The following is a 20284-nucleotide window of genomic DNA, read 5'->3' on the forward strand; positions in this document are numbered from 1 at the left end:
TCCAGGAGTTCGAGGATGCAGTAAGCTGTGATCACTGCACTGCACTCCGTTCCAGGCTGGGGGAGACAGCTGGGTGGTGGGACTCACCTGTACTCCTAGCTACTCAGGAGTACCTATTTAAAAAAAAAATGTGCGTAGATGTACTATTAGCTACTAGTTTCATTTTAACTTAGTTAAGGAGGCATAAAATATTATTAAAGGACTTATTTTTATTTATTTATTTATTGAGGCAGGGTCTTGCTCTGTCACCCAGGCTGGAGTGCAGTGGTGTGATCATAGGTCACTGCCGCCTTGAATATCTGGGTACAAACAACCCTCCTAAGTAGCTGGGACTTACAGGCATGAGGCACCATGCCTGGCTAATTTTTAAATTTTTGGTAGAGACAAGATCATGCTTAGCTGCCCAAACTAATCTGGAACTCCTGGCTACAAGTGATCCTCATTCCTTGGCCTCCCAAAGTGCTGGAATTTTAGGCATGAGCCACCACACCTGGCCAGGAGTTATTATATTAAAGGATAATTGAATAGAGGAGGAGGGAAAGGATATTTACAAATTAAAAGCTCTAATGTATCATTACCAAAGTTGCTTTATTTTTTGGCATTACTGAGGTTAATATTATGGTTCGTTGTCTGAATTAGTATCTGTTCATTTGATATATAGACCACTTTTTGTTTTTAATAATCTTAAGAACCAGCCAGGCGTGGTGGCTCTTGCCTGTAATCCCAGCACTTTGGGAGGCCGAGGCAGGCAAATCATCTGAGGTCAGGAGATCGAGACCACCCTGGCCAACACAGCAAAACCCCGTCTGCTAAAAATACAAAAAAAAAATTAGCCAAGCAAGGTGGTGGGTACCTGTAATCCCAGCTACACAGGAGGCTGAGGCCGGAGAATCGCTTGAACCCGGGAGGCAGAGGTTGCAATGAGCTAAGATCACACCACTGCACTCCAACCTGGGTGACAGAGTGAGATTCTGTCTCAAAAAAATAAAAACAATCTTAAGAACTGCTCTTAGTTATGGATGGCATCACGTGTGTGGTTCTCAGTGTATGCCTAAGGAAGTTTTATTACCTTTTGTATGAACGTTAAATGGTACACCAGGATGATTCATTTTTTACCTTTTAAGTATTGAAGTAATAATTTTGAATTATAATATTTTTTGTTTGTTTGTTTTTTTGAGGTGGAGTTTCACTCTTGTTGTCCAGGCTGGAATGCAGTGGTGCAATCCTGGCTCACTGCTCACTGCAACCTCCGCCTCCTGGGTTCAAGCAATTCTGCCTCAGCCTCCCGAGTAGCTGGGATTACAGGCGTGCGCCACCACACCCAGCTAATTTTTGTATTAGTAGTAGAGATGGGGTTTCACCATGTTGGCCAGGCTGGTCTCAAACCCTTGACTTCAGGTGATCCACCCACCATGGCTTCCCAAAGTGCTGGGATTACAGGCTTGAGCCACCATGACCGGCCTGAATTATAATATTAATGTCTTATCTACAGGATGACCACACAATGTCTTCCAAAGTGGGATATTTCTAAGAATGAAAAGAAATAGAATTAATAATTGCAGATTTGGTTGTAGACCACCACAATTGAGTGAATTATCTCAATAAAGCAAGTCACAGAAATTTTTGGTTCCCTACAGTGTATAAAAGTCACGCTTACACTATACTGTAGTCTGTTAAGTGCACAATAGCATTTTGTCTAAAAACCAGCGTATGTACCTTAAATAGAAAATACTTAATTGCCAAGAAATCGATCATCTAAGCCTTTAGAAGTCCTTATCTTTTTGCTGGTGGAGGGTCTTGCCTCCATGTTGATGGTTGCTGACTGGTTGGGGGTGGCCGTGGCAATTGCTTAAAATAAGACAACAGTGAAGTTTGTTGCATCAGTTTGTGCTTCCTTTCACAAAAGATTTTTATTTTTTCTCTTTTTTTGAGACAGAGTTTCGCTTTTGTTGCCCAGGCTGGAGTGCAATGGCGCGACCTCAGCTCACCACAACCTCTGCCTCCCGGGTTCAATCAATTCTCCTTCTTTAGCCTCCCAAGTAGCTGGGATTACAGGCATGCACCACCACACCCAACTAATTTTGTATTTTTAGTAGAGATGGGGTTTCTCCATGTTGGTCAGGCTGGTCTTGAACTCCTGACCTCAGGTGATCTGCCCGCTTGGGCCTCTCAAGTGCCAGGATTATAGGCGTGAGTCACCACGCCCGGCCCTCAAACGATTTTTCTATAGCATGTGATGCTGTTTGATGCCATCTCAGCTAGAATAGAATTTCTTTCAAAATCAGAGGCAATCCTCTCAAACCCTGCCACTGCTCTGTCAACTAAGTTTATGCAGTGTTTTCAGTCCTTTGTTGTCATTTCAACAGTGTTAATGGCATCTTCACCAGAAGTAGATCCTTCTCAAGAAACCACTTTCTTTGCTCATCCATGAGAAGCAAGTTCTCATCTGTTCAAGTTTTAACATGAGTTTGCAGCAATTCAGTCACATCTTCAGGCTCCATTTCTAATTCTAGTATTTCTCTTCCTGTTTCTACCACATCTGCAGGTGGAAGATTTCCACTGAAATCTTAAAGTCCTCAAAGTCATTCATGAGAGTAGAAATCAGCTTCTTCCAAACTGTTGTCAATGTTAATATTTTGACTTCTTCCCATGAATCACAAATGTTCTTAATGGCATCTAGAATGGTGAATCCTTTCTAGGTGGTTTTCAATTTATTTTCCCAGATCTGTCAGAAGAACCACTGTCTATGACAGCTATGGCCTTATGAAATGTATTTCTTAAATAATTCCACTTGAAAGTTGAAATTACTCCTTGATCTATGGGCTGCAGAATGGATGTTGTTTTATGTTAGCAGGCATGAAAACAGCATTAATCTTGTACATCTCCCTCAGAGCTCTTTGGTAAACAGGTGCTGCATTGTCAATGAGCAATTATAATTTGAAAGGAATCTTTTTTTTCTGAGCAGTAGGTCTCAACAATGGACTTAAAATATTCAGTGAAGCATTTTGTAAACAGATGCCGTCATCCAGGCTTGGTTGGTTGTTCCATTTGTAGAGTGCAGGCAGAGTAGATTTAGCATAATTCTTAAGGACCCTAGGATTTTTGGAATGCTAAATGAGCATTGGCTTCATCTTAAAGTCACCAGCTGCAATTAGCTCTGAAGAGTCAGCCTTCCTTTAAAGCTTTAAAGCCAGATACTGACCTCCTATGAAAGTCCTTGATGGCATCTTCTGGTATGAGGCTGTTTCCTCTACATTGGAAATATGGTATTTTGTGTAGCCATCTTCATTCATCAGTGATATTAGCTAGATCTTCTGGATAACTTACTGCAGCTCTACATTAGCACTTGTACCTTCAGCTTGTACTTTTATGTTCCTGGAGGTGGCTTCTTTCGGTCAACCTCATGAATCAACCTCTCCTAGCTTCAAATTTTTCTTATGCAGCTTCCTTACTTCTCTCAGCCTTCACTGAATTGAAGAGAATTAAGGCCTTGCTCTGGATTAGGCTTTGATTTAAAGGAATGTTGTGGCTGGCCTCAGCTTCTATCCAGACCACATAAAGTTTTCTCCATATCATCAATAAGTCTGTTTTGCTTTCTTATCATTTGTGTGTTCACTGGGGTAGCACTTTTAATCTCCTTCAAGAACTCTTTCTTTGCACTTACGACATTGCTGTTTGGTACAAGAGGCCCAGCTTTAGCTTGTCTTGGCTTTCGACATGTCCTCCTCACTAAGTTTAATTATTTCTAGCTTTTGTAAGTAAGAGACATGTAACTCATCTTTTCACTTGAACACTTAATTAAAGGCCATTGTAGGGTTATTAATTGGTCTAATTTTAATATTTTTGTGTCTCAGGGAATAGGTAAGCCAGAGGAGACAGAAGAGATTGGGAGCACCCCATTGTTGGAGCAGTCAGAACAGACACAGCATATATCGATTAAGTTTACCATCTTGTGTGGGCATGCATTCTGGTACCCCAAAACAATTACAGTAGTAACATTAATGACCACCGATCACAGATTGCCATAGCAGATAAAATAATCATAAAAAGTTTGAAATATTGGGAGAATTACCAAAATGTGCCACAGAGACATGAAGTTGAGCACACGCTGGTGGAAATTGGCTCTGATAGACATGCTTGATTCAGTGTTGCTACAAACCTTCAATTGGTTAAAACAACAAAAACACACCACAGTATCTGCAAAAGAACAGTAGAGCAAAAGACAATAAAATGAGATCTGTCTGCTAGGACAGTGGGCTTAAACTGGAATGGTCCTGGGCAGCCAGATCACATGGTCAGTTTACTCCTCCAGTATACCTCATTGTTAAAATGTGGTTGTAGAGGTTTGGAATTTGGTATAGGATTAAATGAAAAGTTTTAACCTTGTGGATACAAGGATGTAAGGATCTGATTAGGCTTTGCAACTTGAGTTTGACTGATGTCTTCTGTGTGGTGTCCGCTAAATCCCACAGCATATAGGATCAGTTGCATTGGTTATAAGGTTTGCTTCTGGCTGGGTGCGGTGGCTCATGCCTGTAATCCCAACATTGGGAGGCCAAGGCAGGCGGACCACCTGAAGTCGGGAGTTTGAGACCAGCCTGACCAACATGGAGAAACCTTGTCTCTACTAAAAAAAGAAAAAAAAGAAAAAAAAAATAGCCAGGCATGGTGGTGCATGCCTGTAGTCCCAGTTACTTGGGAGGCTGAGGCAGGAGAATTCCTTGAACCTGGGAGGCAGAGGTTGTGGTGAGCCGAGATCATGCCATTGCACTCCAGCCTGGGCGAGATCGCACCGTTCACTCCAGCCTGGGCAACAAGAGTGAAACTCTGTCTCAAAAAAAAAAAAAAAAAAAAAAAAGGTTTGCTTCTATCTCTGAAAATTTTTACTTCATTCCATACTTCATTTTTTTGAAAATGAACTTAACATGGGCACCAGAATGGGGTTGATTCATCATTCTTGGATTCTAAGTCTTAACAATTTTTTTTCTTTTTCTTTTTTTTTTTTTTTTTTGAGACGGAGTTTCGCTCTTTTGCCCAGGCAGGTGATCTTGTCTCACTGCAACCCTCTGCCTTTCAGTTTCAAGCGATTCTCCTGCCTCAGCCTCCCGAGTAGCTGGGATTACAGGTGCCTGCCACCACGCCTGGCTAATTTTTATATTTTTAGTAGCGACGGGGTTTCACCGTGTTGGCCAAGCTGGTCTCGAACTCCTGACCTCGTGATCCGCCCACCCCGGCCTCCCAAAGTGCTGGCATTATAGGCGTGAGCCACTGTGTCTGGCCCAACAATTCTTAGAGTAACATTTTAAAATAACACAAGGACACTTGACTGTTTAATGCATTCATTTTATTAATGATCGAAAATATTTCCATAGATGAATTGATGTTATATGATCAACTTGGATTAAGTCTTAGGTGATTCACTGCCTCCTTGGTTAAGGCAACAAATCCTTTATGAGATTTAATTCTAGCAGGTATAGTCATAAAATGGTAGTTTCTGAGACCAGAGACCTTTAGATCATAATAGTCTCATCACATAGTTACAGAGACAGACACTTGAAAAGGTGTGATTTCCTACAAGATTATAGAGCTAACGATAGTATAAAAGTTAGTTCCACAAATTACAATCTAATTTCTAAAACTCATATATTCTGACACATAACACAGAGTTACTCTGTCCCTTTTTTGTTTTACTGATTAAATCTCTAAGCTGGGCACCGTGGCTCAGGCCTGTAATCCTAGCACTTTGGGAGACTGAAGAGGGCGGATCCCTTGAGGTCAGGAGTTCGAGACCAGCCATGGTGAAACCCTATCCCAGTTACTTGGGGAGGCTGAGGCCAAAGAATCGCTTGAACCGGGAGGCGAAGGATGCAGGTGAGCTGAGATTGAGCCACTGCGCTTCAGTCTGGGTTGGCAGAGTGAGACTCGGTCTCAAGGGGGGAAAAAAAAATCTCTAGCTTAGATTTGGCCTTATCTTTCTTAGAAATGCTCCATTTTAGGGTCTATTAATATGCTGGTTAACTGATAATATAGAAATAATGACTGATATGTGTATCCTAAAGTTAGAGATTCAGCATGTTAATAGCGTGTTTGCTAATGAACCTCAGTAAACTATTAGGAAAATGAAACTTCTTAGAACATTTTTTTGCTTCCTGTTATTTTGCGTGTATTTTAAGGCTCTTCATAACAGTTACCTACTCTTTCTTAAATAGAGTAGCTTATTTACTCTGTAAAATGGAAATCGCTTATAAATGAATTTAGAATTAAAAGATTAATTTGTTGAGTGTTACAGAATTTTGCCACTGAAACCAAATAAATTATTTTGAAAAAGTGGTTGAAGTGACGGTAGGATTGTTTTATGCAATAGTTAACTCTTGAAGATCGTATGGGGGTTTTGTTGTTCTTCTGGAAGCCTTTTTTTCCTAAGATATGGGGGTGGGGGAAAGGAGGAATAGTTACTGTTCTAAATTTGCATTAATATTATTTCTCAACGGTTTCATTTCTTACATTATTCTTTATAGCTTTTGTGTTATAGTCTATTATTGTTCCCATCCTATTTTTCTAAGATTAAACTTATTCTGAGTTCCTTTAGCATTTCCTAAATCAACCTCTATAATAACTTACATTCTTTCCTTTCACTTTCCTTGTTTCTTTGGTCTAGAGTGTTCCAAATTACTAGTTCATCTTTTATTGTGGGTAGTACATTGACCTCTTAGTTTTCAAATTCTCAAAAAGGAACACACTACCATCCACATTTTACCCTCAGTCAAGTAACACTGTCAGCACCAGAGGGACCTCCAGTCTTAGCCCACCAAAACTCCCAAGATAATAAAATTTGCTAACGAGTTTACAAGGGGGAGCTCCTGCTTAATTGATAAGAATAATGTACAGAAGAAATCAGTGGGGGAACATCTAACTATACTCCCTTCTGGTGACTTTTTTTTTTTTTTTTTGAGATGGAATTTTGCTCTTGTTGCCCAGGCTGGAGTGCAATATCTCAGCTCACTGGAACTTCTGCCTCCCGGGTTCAAGCAGTTCTCCTGTGTCAGCCTCCCAAATAGCTGGGACTACAGGCATGTGTCACCACACCCGGCTAATTTTGTATTTTTAGTAGAAATGGGGTTTCACCATGTTGGTCAGGCTGGTCTTGAACTCCTGACCTCAAGTGATCCACCCATCTCGGCCTCCCAAAGTGCTGGGATAACAGGCATGAGTCACGGCACCTGGCCCTCCCTCCTGACTTCTGGGAAAGACTTTCAGGGAGTTATGTGTCAGTTTGGGATTTTTGGTCTCTGATCCGTGTTTTTTACAATAATTTTAAAATATTATACATTTATAGGCTATATTCTATCTGGTATTAATAATATTTGGTATTGATAATACAGATACAGACTTGATTATTTGGGAAAGACATGAAGCAGACTCCATTATGTCTTTTAGTTGAGCTAAAGTATACATCTTTACTACTGATAGTATATGGAAAGACGGAACTATTCTGTACCTGTTGTTTCCTTCACAGAGAGCTAGTGGCATCTGACAAAGAACCATGATACCTGGCTGAAACTCCAGGATGGAAGTAATGCCCAAGTCACTTTGTAAAAGCCCAACACTGTAAATCATACGTAATGGCTATATGCAAACTAGTAGTCAAAGTTAATAATTTTAGAAAGGAGAGGTTAGCTCATAAGTGGCTGTGTTGTAATGAATGCAGTAGCTGTTTGGCAGCTTTCTGAATCCTTGGAAGGCCCTTTGTCCACAGTCCTTGAGAACACCCACACATCTAGCATGAGTGACTCAGGAGAGACTAGTGCTAGAATGGAAATTTCTCTCTTCCCTACTCCTCACCCTAAGCCATTGTTCTAGTCAGACTTTTCTCAGCCCCTGCTCTTACAAATCTACCACGGTTAACAGAGCACTAGGTCTTAAAGGTACTGAGTAGCTTTTTTTGTGACTATAAATAATATCTTCACCAGAGCTGGCATCTTTTCGGAGATCCTGTGGAATTTCATTGTAACTGACTGACTCACTTGGAGGAACAAGAAAAGTGAGAGGCATCTTACTTTACATTAGAGTTCTTTGGTGTGGGTACAGGCAGAGGTGGTATTTCTCTCGGTATAAATACTATGTTTGCCTTCTTTGATACTACTTCTCAGAATCCACTCATTTAAAGATACCAATGACTGAGTCAGTTTGAGATCTAGAACTTTTTTTGTGACTATCTCACTATTGCCTCCTACCCTCCTCCTTCCACCACAACCCTAAATTCAGTTCATAAAAATAGTTTTTAAATTGAAAGTCATCCATAATACATGAAAATGGTAATAGAGGAAAAAGTTAAAGTAATATAATTTTTTAAGATTCAAGTGTCTCAGTTTATTAAAAAACTGTTAAAATTATATTGGTGATGTTGAGCACAATAAATTCTGAAAATCTGATTTGTCTGTTGTTTTTACAGTTAAGAGTGTAGTGATACTGGAGCAGCACTTGTCACAGTTGCCTTTAGTTTGGGTGTGGCCCTAATGACCTCTTTTGCCACACTCCTGGCTCAGCAACTTTCCAACTTGAGCCACAATTTTGATACTCATGACTTCTATAATGCATAAACTTCTGAGACTTCGATACATAATTTTATACTAATTTTTTGTGCGTGCACGTGTGTGTGTGTGTGTGTGTGTGTGTGTTTTAACTTCCTCTGGCCTCAGGCCCTTAAAAAAGTGTGTGTGTGTATATATATATATTTACATTTTTATCTATTTAAAATATTTTTTCAATTAAAGGATTTTTAATGTTTTTCTGGTTTTTTTCTTTTAGAGACAGACAGGGTCTCTTTTGCTCTGTCTCCCAGGCTGGAATGCAGTGGCACGATCATGGCTCACTGCAGCCTCCACCCCCGGGGTTTAAGCCTTCCTTCTGCCTCAGCCTTCCAAGTAGCTGGGATTACAGGTGTATGCCACCACACCTAATTTTTTTAAAATTCTTTGTAGAGACAGGGTCCCATTATGTTGCCCAGGCTGGTCTCAAACTCCTGGGCTCTCAGGCAATCCTCTTGCCTCCGCCTCTACTTCCCAGAGTGCTTGGATGGTAGGTGTGAGCTGTTGTACGCAGCCTGTTTATTTTCTTTAAAAATAACTTATGGGCCAGGCGCAGTGGCTCACGCCTGTAATCCCAGTACTTTGGGAGGCCGAGGTGGGCAGATCACTTGAGGTCAGGAGTTTGAGACCAGCCTGGTCAACATGGTGAAACCCTGTCTCTACTAAAAATACAAAAGTAAGCTGGGCGTGGTGGTGTGCGCCTGTAGTCCCAGCTGCTCGGGAGGCTGAGGCAGGAGAATCATTTGAGAATCACCACTGCACTCTAGCCTGGGCAACAGAGTGAGACTTTGTCTCAAAAAAAAAAAAAAAAAAAAGACATGGATGCAATGATTGCATTTTGTTAGACCACTTTTAGTCAGATGAACAAGAAGAAAGTTCTTGGTTAGAATTGTATATTTTTAAATTTATAAACAGCCTTCCTTTTCTTTAGCAGTTATGTGAATTTGACTCAACCTTACTTGTTAATTCTCCAGACTTGCCAACTTGGTATCATGGATGGTATTTTTATATAATATTAACTGAGCGTATCTGTGGTTATTTTTCCAAAATGTAAAAAGGATCTTCTCTCTTCCCTGCTTTAAAACGTTCACTAGTTTCACTTTTCCTAGAGCAGTGCTTTTCAAACTGTGTACCTAGGCTGATACTAGCTAACATTTACTGAGCACTTAACATGTGACACTATTCCAGGCTTTGACATCTGTTACTGGTTTTATTCTCAAAACAAACCAATGAAGTAGGTATTAGTATCTTAACATTTTTATGAGAATTTCATTTTGCTTTGTAATATTTAATACAAAAAAGCTTTTTTTGTTTTTGTTTTTGTTTTTTGAGATGGAGTCCACACTGTCACCCGGGCTGCAGTGCAGTAGCATGATCTCGGCTCACTGCAACCTCCGCCTCCCAGGTTCAAGCAATTCTCCTGCCTCAGCCTCCTGAGTAGCTGGGATTACAGGTGCCCACCATCACGCTTGGCTAATTTTTTGTATTTTTAGTAGAGACGGGGTTTCATTATGTTGGCCAGGCTGGTCTCGAACTCCTGACCTTGTTATCTGCCCGCCTTGGCATCCTAAAGTGCTGGGATTACAGCCGTGAGCCACCGCGCCCAGCCCTAAAAAGGTTTTTAAATGGATGACCTAGCATCAAGAAAAATTGAATCTAAGAAGATTTCTATCATATTTGTCTTTTGTGACTTTTTATACTCCAAGGCATAGCATACCATGTACTAGAAGTGAAAATTTCTTTGTATGAAATTAGGGACAAAAGACATACTCAAGAACTTTTTAAAAAAAATAATTAGATTTCGTAGACCTAAAATTATTCTTTTAAATTGCTGTGCAAGTTTCTAAACCTCTTACTCTCGATTCCTGTATTTACCTCATTTTAGATGGATACTTGAATGCAGAGGGCACTGAGTAGCAGTATTCTCCCTCGTACTTGTTGTTTTAAACATTTTGTTTCCCGTCCCTAAAATGAGTGCACATCCCTGTTTTCTGTTTGGTGCATTTCTACTTTTCCTTCTTCACGCCTCAAATACTCTTTCCCTGGGAAGCCTGTCTTAACTGGAGGCCATCTCCAGCAGAGCTACTCCATCTGTGTGCTTCCTTAGCACCGTATTCACATCTTTCTTAGTTCTTGGTATGTAGTTGGTGTACTTACAGACGGTGAGCTTCTTGAGGGCAGGGGCCTGATTTTAAGTCTTCTCTATATCCGTTATAGCACCTAGCAGGTATGAGTAAATGTTGAATGAATGGATGAGTGAACAGATAGGCTGTTTCAAATTACAATGTTTGGTGTAATCTAGAATCTAGCCTTACCATTAGAAACTATAGGCTACATCATTTAAAGCCTCCCAGGGCAACTAGTGGCAACAACCTAACCCCTGCTCTAAGAACATGCTTCAAGTCCAGGCTGGTATGGTATAGTATTACTGTAGTAGTAAATGATTGAAATGCCCGCTAGGCAGAAGTTTTATCATTTAATGATAATGCACAGTAGGCAGAAGTTTAGTGCCTAATGTTCTGTCTTATTTATTTCAGGAATTGTTGGATAAATATTTAATAGCCAATGCAACTAATCCAGAGAGTAAGGTCTTCTATCTGAAAATGAAGGGTGATTACTTCCGGTACCTTGCTGAAGTTGCATGTGGTGATGATCGAAAACGTAAGTTTATTTGTTATATGGGCAAAAGTAGAATATAAAAAAAAGAAATGGGGATAAATGGGACACTATGACAGTATACGTAGTCTTCAGGCTCTTTGTGACTTAATAATTGAACGTATGTCAAGAAAATTAGTATTACCTTATGTTCTCAAAAATGAAAATTGGATTATAAATTTACATCACATGCTCTTTAAAAAAATTAAGCTCATCTGTGAACTCTGTAATCTCATATGGTATTATTTAAAACAGGATTAATCTTTTATGCTTTTTAGAATTTTGGTTCACCATATTTTTAGCTCCAAAGTTTTTTGTGTAAACTTTATGAGTGATTCTGCATTTCACATGGCCTTTCTATTATGCCTTAAAACTTCAGATCACTGGAAATTACATACAGAACGTGGAAACAGGTTGTTGTGCTTTTGCTGTTTGTCATATTCATTATCGTCTATTTTAAGGGGTCATAACATTGACTGCTGATTACATATAATCAGATTTCTGAGGAGAGGTGAAATGAGTGTGTTATTGCTGGTGTATAACTTGTTCCAACTTCACAGTAAGTTTGAATGACTCATGGTTAGGTTTTACTTGAGAAGGTTGAATATACAGGAACTGTTGATTAATCAAGTAGTGGTCATAAAAATAGATTTTAGTATTAAATACCTTTTTTTTTTAACCTAGACTATCATAGAAAACATGGATATGAGAAAAAGTGACCGAATTGCCTAACTTGATAATAAAAAAGTGAAGTGAATTTATTTGCAGTGAATGTCTCTTGGGATACTGGCAGCTGAATATAAGATAGATCTCATTAAATTTAGTGTATGTGCTTGCTACCAGATTTATCAAGTTCTAGGTATTAGAAGTATCAGTCCTTATTTTTTCCAGTAAGTTTGTTGTTTTGTTCTTAATTTTGCCCTGTCTAGAAAGATATACCCCTACAAATAGTTACTATGATCTGAAAATGAGAGTTTTGCCATCCTAAATATCAGTGTAACTGAATATATAGAGAACTTGTACCTGAGAAACTGTTATACCTTGCTGTAACAAAATCTATATACTAAACTTACTTATTCTGTTACTGATGTGTAATTTCTGTTGCCATGAAGGTAAGCAGAATTGGACATGATACTGGCACGGAACTGTACATTTAAGTATCAGAAAGCCAAAGAGAAGTATTTGGGAGATTGAGACATAGCTGTAGCTTTAACCTGATTTAACCCTTAGGAGCTCATTGGCACTTTCAGGTCTCACACGTAGTCCTGTGTACATTCTGATAGTCTGCGATTCATAGATGGGCTGTCTTTATAGCCTAATTGCTGAGACACTGGTGCTTCCTAATTTGCCAAGCTGCAAGAACTTCTTATTGCATGCGGGCTGTACCAGTCAGGGATTAGATCAATAAAGGTGCCATTTCAGAGGAAAGAAAATGAACATAAATCAGGTCATAAAGGGATAGCTTAATTCTCTTACGTCAGTATCTCTAAAGCTGTAATAGGCCAGTGGCCTCATACAGAAAACTACCCTTTTCAAAACATGGGTATAATCAGATTAGTGTTGGTAATACTGAACATTTTTTGAAGGGGGAGTAACATTTTAATTAGGCTAGTAATCAAACTCTGGTCAGAGCAGATTTTGTCCTATTTATTGAAACTTTTATATTGCCTTTCAAATAATACCACTTGATACTAAGAATCAGTATTTCTCCAAATCAGAAAAATAGAGATTTTGGTGTTAATGATCTTTGTAAAGTTTACATTATTTAGGGAAAGGGTATTCCAGTCAAATTATTATTATTATTATTATTAATTTTGAACGGAGTTTTGCTCTTGTTGCCCAGGTTGAAGTGCAATGGCGCGATCTTGGCTCACTGTAAGCTCCGCCTCCCGGGTTCAAGTGAGGCTTGTGCCTAGCCTCCCAAGTAGCTGGGATTACAGGCATGCATCACCACTCCCATCTAATTTTTGTATTATTAGTAGAGACGGGGTTTCTCCATGTTGGTAAGGCTGGTCTTGTACCTCCAACCTCAGGTGATCTGCCTGCCTCAGCCTCCCAAAGTGTTAGGATTACAGGCGTGAGCCACTGTAAATTATTCCAGTCAAATTATTTTTAATTGCTGCATTTCCAAGTAATAGAATTAAAAGACATAAAATAAGAAAATAGTTTTAGCCTAGGTATGGAAAAAAGTCTGATTTACTATAATATCTCATGTTTTTTTTCCATTAAGCTGTTTATATGTAAGCAACAGTCTAAACTGGTTTTTTGTTTTGTTTGTTTGTTTGAGACAAACTGTCACCCAGGTTGGGAGTGCAGCAGCATGATCTTGGCTCACTGCAGCTTCAACCTCCTGGGCTCAAGGGGTCCTCCCACCTCAGCCTCCCAAGTAGCTAGAGCTACAGGCACACACTACCATGCCTAGCTATTTTTTATTATTATTATTTTTTGTAGAGACAGGGATAAGATCTCCCTGTGTTGCCCAGGCTGGTCTTGAACTCTTCAGGTTCAAGTGATCCCCCTGCCTCACCTTCCCAAAGTGTTGGGATTAGAGGCATGAGCCACTGCACCTGGCCATAAACAAGTTCTTAAATACCCAGTACACAATATTGTTTTTGTTTGTTTGTTTTTGAGACAGAGTATCGTTCTGTCGCCCAAGCTGGAGTGCAGTGGTGTGATGTCGGCTCACTGCAACCTCAGCCTCCCAGGTTCAAGCGATTCTCATGCCTCAGCCTCCTGAGTAGCTGGGATTACAGATGCCCGCCATCACGCCTGGCTAATTTTTGTATTTTTAGTAGAGATGGGGTTTCGCCATGTTGGCTAGACTGGTCTTGAACTCCTGATCTCAAGTGATCCACCCACCTCGGCCTCCCAAAGTGCTGGGATTATAGGCGTGAGCCACCGCGCCTGGCCACGATAATGTTTTTTGTTAGCTACCATGATTTTAAAAGACCCATACAGAGAAAAAATCTTGGTTCTACCAAGAGCTAGTAGCATATGTTCAAGTTGTTAATGTACTGTGTACTGGATGGTTATTTTTAATATTGCACTTCTTATTTTTTGCTCTTCACAGAAACGATAGATAATTCCCAAGGAGCTTACCAAGAGGCATTTGATATAAGCAAGAAAGAGATGCAACCCACACACCCAATCCGCCTGGGGCTTGCTCTTAACTTTTCTGTATTTTACTATGAGATTCTTAATAACCCAGAGCTTGCCTGCACGCTGGCTAAAACGGTAAGATGTGTGTCCAGGAAATATCTACTTTAGCTACAGTTATTTGAGATACCAGGTATGTTAATTTATAGGTATTTTACTTGGATACCCAGGGATGATTTCTACTATATTTATTTTGAAATCTCCTCTTTTTCTTCCCTTCATGATTACCTACTCCTACCCCTGACACCTTACTCTACCCTATGATTATAAGCAGTGATGTGCCTACAGAGCATACTGAGCAGAGTAATCAAAGAAGGATAAATGATGTTAAGAAGGAAACATAAAAGATTAGAAAGTCATGCCTGCCAGGTTTGGTTACTAGAACAGCTGTGCATCAGCCACATTCCTCAAAGTGGCTCAAAACGAGAGAATAAAGAGGACCCTGTAGAGATAAGTACTACTTAACTGGAAAGAAGTCTGTTAAGCATTGCTGCTGTTCCGTTGTCCTGTGAAAGAACCAAGACATGCTTGTTTACTAAATGTATAGTTTTATAAAATTCCAGTCATACTCGTAAGTTCTTAAACTGGGAGTGTGAGAGAATGGTTCTGTTGAGTTTGTTGATGGTAGAACATAAGGTGGGTGTTCACTTATTTTGTAAAAATGGTTTGTAATTGTAGAATAACCAGTTTTTGTCAATGCACATGTTTTACCATGGATATTAATATTTATCAGGCTTTTGATGAGGCCATTGCTGAACTTGATACACTGAATGAAGACTCATACAAAGACAGCACCCTCATCATGCAGTTGCTTAGAGACAACCTAACAGTGAGTTGTTTACTCTTTTAATTTTATTTTCTTTTCAGAAACAAAAGTATTTATATTTTATTTTGGACTTCGTGTCTTTTAGGGAAGATACATAAGAGCTGAAAGTATGAGATACGTGTTAGTATTTTATGGGACGAACATTATTTTGTAGGCAGGTTTTCAAGTTGAATAGGCATTTTATCAGACCTTCCTGAGAAGATTCTAACATGATAGGAACTCAATATTAATATTACTATTTCATTGGGATGAAGATGTTGATAAATTATATTAATAAAGAGCTTATCAAGTTTCAATATTTTGGGGCAAATCAGCTATAGCCAGTTAGGGACTATCTAAATATCTAGGCTTTCTTAAAATCACAGGAAGTACCTTGTTCTAATAAAAGTTTACTTCGTGAATTGTGCATGATGTTCTACAAGCATTTAGGGAGTAAACCTATACCTAAACTTACTCCTTCTCTGCTTCTAGGCAAAAGCTTCTGTTTTGTTTGTCTTTTTCTCCCTGCTGCTTAGATAGGCAATTGATAAAGGAAGTAATCAAGAAAAAGTACAGCTTAAGCTTTACTTTAACATTCTTTTGTAGGTTCAAGTAAATGTGATAGGTAAAATCTTAGACTTCACAGAAGGAAAAAGAAGGGAACAAATCTTTTAATATAGATCTCGTCCTCCCAGCCACCTAGTTTGGTGCTTTATCATTTACTAGATAGGATTTTTTAAATATTAGCACCGTGTCTATTCAATTTTGCTGAATAGGGTAATTATGAATCCACTGAAAGGGGAACGAAGACCCTGCATTTCTAGCCATGAGAAGTGCCTGTGGTTGTGAGGGGACAATGGAAGATGATCAGCAAATAGTTCTACAGAGGAAGAGCAAATTAGGCAGTTATACCTCTTCCCAGATGTATACCTTGGAGCTAACTATCTTTTAATCGGTTTTGTTTTGTTATCTCTATTATGGAGACAGGTCTTTGGGGGATTTTGTTTTGTTTGTTTTTATTTAGTATCTTCATAATAATCTAAGGATTATGTAAGATTCTGGCTTTTCTGAAATTAACACTAATGTCTTGCTGTTGGTCTAATAAAGTGCAATTATAGTCAATAAATACTGACTTCTCTTCTTCACTTCATCTTTCTATCCTAAAATCAGAGAGATCCTGGAAGATCCACTTAGTTTTAACATTCTGTCTAATTCAAGAACCCTGTCTATACATGCACACATTGCTTCCCTGTAGCTTCCATCACCCACTTCTATTTAATTCTTGGAGAAACACAAAGTAAGTCTGCTTTTCCTATAGTTTAGCCCTTCACACACTTGAAAATTGTTAACCATGATTGTGGCTTTTTCCTCCCTGTGAAAATGTTTTGCTTTATTAGTCTGTAATAATAATGCAGTAGTGCTTTCAAGAAGAGCATTGGGCTGCTGGGAATAGAGACTATCACTTTGCTTATTCTGAAAGTAGAGTGCCTTTTTTAAAAAGTTTCTCTTTTTTTTTTTTTTTTTTTTTTGAGACAGGATCTCACCCTGTTGCCTAGGCTGGAGTGCGGTGTCATAATCATGGATCACTCCAGCCTCAACCTCCTGGATTCAAGCAGTCCTCCTGCCTCAGCCTCCTGAGTAGTTAGGACTATAGGCACACACCACCCCGTACCTGGCCAATTTTGTTTTTGAAATTTTTTGTAGACATGGGATCTTGCTATGTTGTCCAGGCTGTTGAACTCCTGGCCTCATGCGATCTTCTCATCTTGGCCTCCCTACGTGCTGAGATTACAGGCGTGAGCCACTGTGCCTGGCCAAATGCTTTTTAAATAAAAAGGAAGCTATAAAACCATGCTCCAGTGGTATATGTATGTATGTCATTTTGTAAGTGCATAGTGAAAGGTCTGCAAGGATGTACTTTGGGAAGGTGATGGTCTTTGGGGTTTTGAGAGATAACTTCAGTCTTAGTCAAGATCTCCATTGTTTGAGGAATTTACTACTCTTGTAGTTAATTTTGATATAACAGTAGTACTTAGTGTAATTGCCTAATCTAGAAATAGTAACTTAATATGATTCTTCTTTTTCTAGCTTTGGACATCAGACAGTGCAGGAGAAGAATGTGATGCGGCAGAAGGGGCTGAAAACTAAATCCATACAGGGTGTCATCCTTCTTTCCTTCAAGAAACCTTTTTACACATCTCCATTCCTTATTCCACTTGGATTTCCTATAGCAAAGAAACCCATTCATGTGTATGGAATCAACTGTTTATAGTCTTTTCACACTGCAGCTTTGGGAAAACTTCATTCCTTAATTTGTGTTTGTCTTGGCCTTCCTGGTGTGCAGTACTGCTGTAGAAAAGTATTAATAGCTTCATTTCATATAAACATAAGTAACTCCCAAACACTTATGTAGAGGACTAAAAATGTATCTGGTATTTAAGTAATCTGAACCAGTTCTGCAAGTGACTGTGTTTTGTATTACTGTGAAAATAAGAAAATGTAGTTAATTACAATTTAAAGAGTATTCCACATAACTTCTTAATTTCTACATTCCCTCCCTTACTCTTCGGGGGTTTCCTTTCAGTAAGCAACTTTTCCATGCTCTTAATGTATTCCTTTTTAGTAGGAATCCGGAAGTATTAGATTGAATGGAAAAGCACTTGCCATCTCTGTCTAGGGGTCACAAATGGAAATGGCTCCTGTATCACATACGGAGGTCTTGTGTATCTGTGGCAACAGGGAGTTTCCTTATTCACTCTTTATTTGCTGCTGTTTAAGTTGCCAACCTCCCCTCCCAATAAAAATTCACTTACACCTCCTGCCTTTGTAGTTCTGGTATTCACTTTACTATGTGATAGAAGTAGTATGTTGCTGCCAGAATACAAGCATTGCTTTTGGCAAATTAAAGTGCATGTCATTTCTTAATACACTAGAAAGGGGAAATAAATTAAAAGTACACAAGTCCAAGTCTAAAACTTTAGTACTTTTCCATGCAGATTTGTGCACATGTGAGAGGGTGTCCAGTTTGTCTAGTGATTGTTATTTAGAGAGTTGGACCACTATTGTGTGTTGCTAATCATTGACTGTAGTCCCAAAAAAGCCTTGTGAAAATGTTATGCCCTATGTAACAGCAGAGTAACATAAAATAAAAGTACATTTTATAAACCATTTACTATGGCTTTGTAACAATTGCATACCCATATTTTAAGGGACAGGTGAATTTACTACTTTCTAAAGTTTATTGATACTTCCCTTTTATGTAAAATGTAGTAGTGATACCTATATTTCCACATTGTGCATTGTGACACACTTGTCTAGGGATGCCTGGAAGTGTATAAAATTGGACTGCATTTCTTAGAGTGTTTTACTATAGATCAGTCTCATGGGCCATCTCTTCCTCAGATGTAAATGATATCTGGTTAAGTGTTATATGGAATAAAGTGGACATTTTAAAACTAGCAAAGTTAATTATGTGATTGTGAGTGCCTTGGCTGTTATTAGAATTGTGCTTCAGTGGATATTCAAAAGGAATGTTAAGAGTTCAGACACAGATACTCGTCAACTTAAAATGGGGCTACACCCTGATAAACCCATTGCAAGTTGAAAATACGAAGTCAAAACTGCACTGAATACACCTAACCTAATGAACATTATAGCTTAACCTATCCTACATTAAATGTGCCCAGAACACTTAGCCCTGCAGTTGGGCAAAATCAAAGAACATGAAGCCTACTTTATACTAAAGCGTTGGATCTCTCAGGCAATTTGTTGAACACTGAAAGTGAAAACCATTGATTGTATGGGTACTTGAAGTATGCTTTCTACTGAATGCCTGTCATTTCCACACCATTGTAAAGTCAAAAAATTAAGTTGGGGACTCTATGCTTCTGTTTGTAAACATTCAATCTTACTATTAGTGAGTTCAAAATAATTTTGGTTTTATAGTATCACAATAGCTATTATTTTACTAACCAATCTCAGATTAGTAAAATAACTGAGACTGAATGACTTGAGAACTGATTTTTAAGTCAGAAGATAATCTGAAAAAATAGCTATGTAGGATTCTTCTTGATCCTAAAATGTGAATATGAAACAAGGCTTCATTTATAGTTGTTTTCTTTTCTTTTCTTTTCTTTTTTTTTTTTTTTGAGACAGTTTCACTCTGTTGCCCAGGCTAGAGTGCAGTGGTGCGATCTTGGCTCACCACAACCTCCGCCTTCTGGGTTCAACAGATTCTCCTGCCTCAGCCTCCCGAGTAGCTGGGATTACAGGCACCCGCCACCACACCCGGCTAATTTTTTTTATTTTTAGTAGAGACGGGGTTTCACCATGTTGGCTAGGCTGGTCTTGAACTCCTGACCTCAGGTGATCCACCTGCCTGAGCTTCCCAAAATGCTAGGATTACAGGCATGAGCCACCACGCCCGACCTATACTTGTTTTCTAAGGGGAAATGAAAAGGCAGAATTCAGTAGGACTCTGGTATCCCAAAATTTAAATCAGGACACTACTTTTTAAATAAAAATCATAGTAAAAATAACATTTTGAATTGAGAAAAAATGATCATTTCTTAAGACCAGTAAAATGGTATGTGCTGAGTAATGAATTATGTTATCAAAATGGCCTTAAAGAATAGATTATTTTCTAGCCAGGCGCGGTGGCTCATGCCTGTAATCCCAGCACTATGGGAGGCTGAGGCGGGCAGATCATTTGAGGTCAGGAGGTCAAGACCAGCCTGGCCAATATGGTGAAACCCTGTCTCTATTAAAAATACAAAAATTAGGCTGGGCACAGTGGCTCACACCTGTAATCCCAGCACTTTGGGAGGTTGAGGCGGGTGGATCACTTGAGGTCAGGAGTTCAAGACCAGCCTGGCCAACATAGTGAAACTCCATCTCTACTGAAAATACAAAAAAATGGCTGGGTGCAGTGGCTCACGCCTGTCATTCCAGCACTTTGGGAAGCCGAGGTGGGTGGATCACAAGGTCAGGAGTTTGAGACCAGCCTGGCCAACATGGTTAAACCCCATCTCTACTAAAAATAGGAGAAAAGTAGTGAGGCATGGTGGTGGGCACCTGTAAT

General features: G+C 39.2%; 1 protein-coding gene across 1 annotated transcript in view; it reads left to right on the forward strand.

Moving 5' to 3' along the window:
• Positions 1 to 18662, forward strand: part of YWHAQ (tyrosine 3-monooxygenase/tryptophan 5-monooxygenase activation protein theta) — a 47240-nt gene extending 28578 nt beyond the window's left edge. The window contains exons 3-6 of the mRNA XM_003308878.6: positions 11126 to 11249; positions 14314 to 14477; positions 15133 to 15228; positions 17293 to 18662. Coding sequence (XP_003308926.1) covers positions 11126 to 11249; positions 14314 to 14477; positions 15133 to 15228; positions 17293 to 17352 — 444 coding nt within the window. The 3' untranslated portion in view covers positions 17353 to 18662. The remainder of the gene's footprint in view (positions 1 to 11125; positions 11250 to 14313; positions 14478 to 15132; positions 15229 to 17292) is intronic.
• The last annotated feature ends 1622 nt before the right edge of the window (positions 18663 to 20284 follow it).

The sequence above is a fragment of the Pan troglodytes genome, chromosome 12, assembly GCF_028858775.2.
Source record: "Pan troglodytes isolate AG18354 chromosome 12, NHGRI_mPanTro3-v2.0_pri, whole genome shotgun sequence".
Taxonomy (NCBI): domain Eukaryota; kingdom Metazoa; phylum Chordata; class Mammalia; order Primates; family Hominidae; genus Pan; species Pan troglodytes.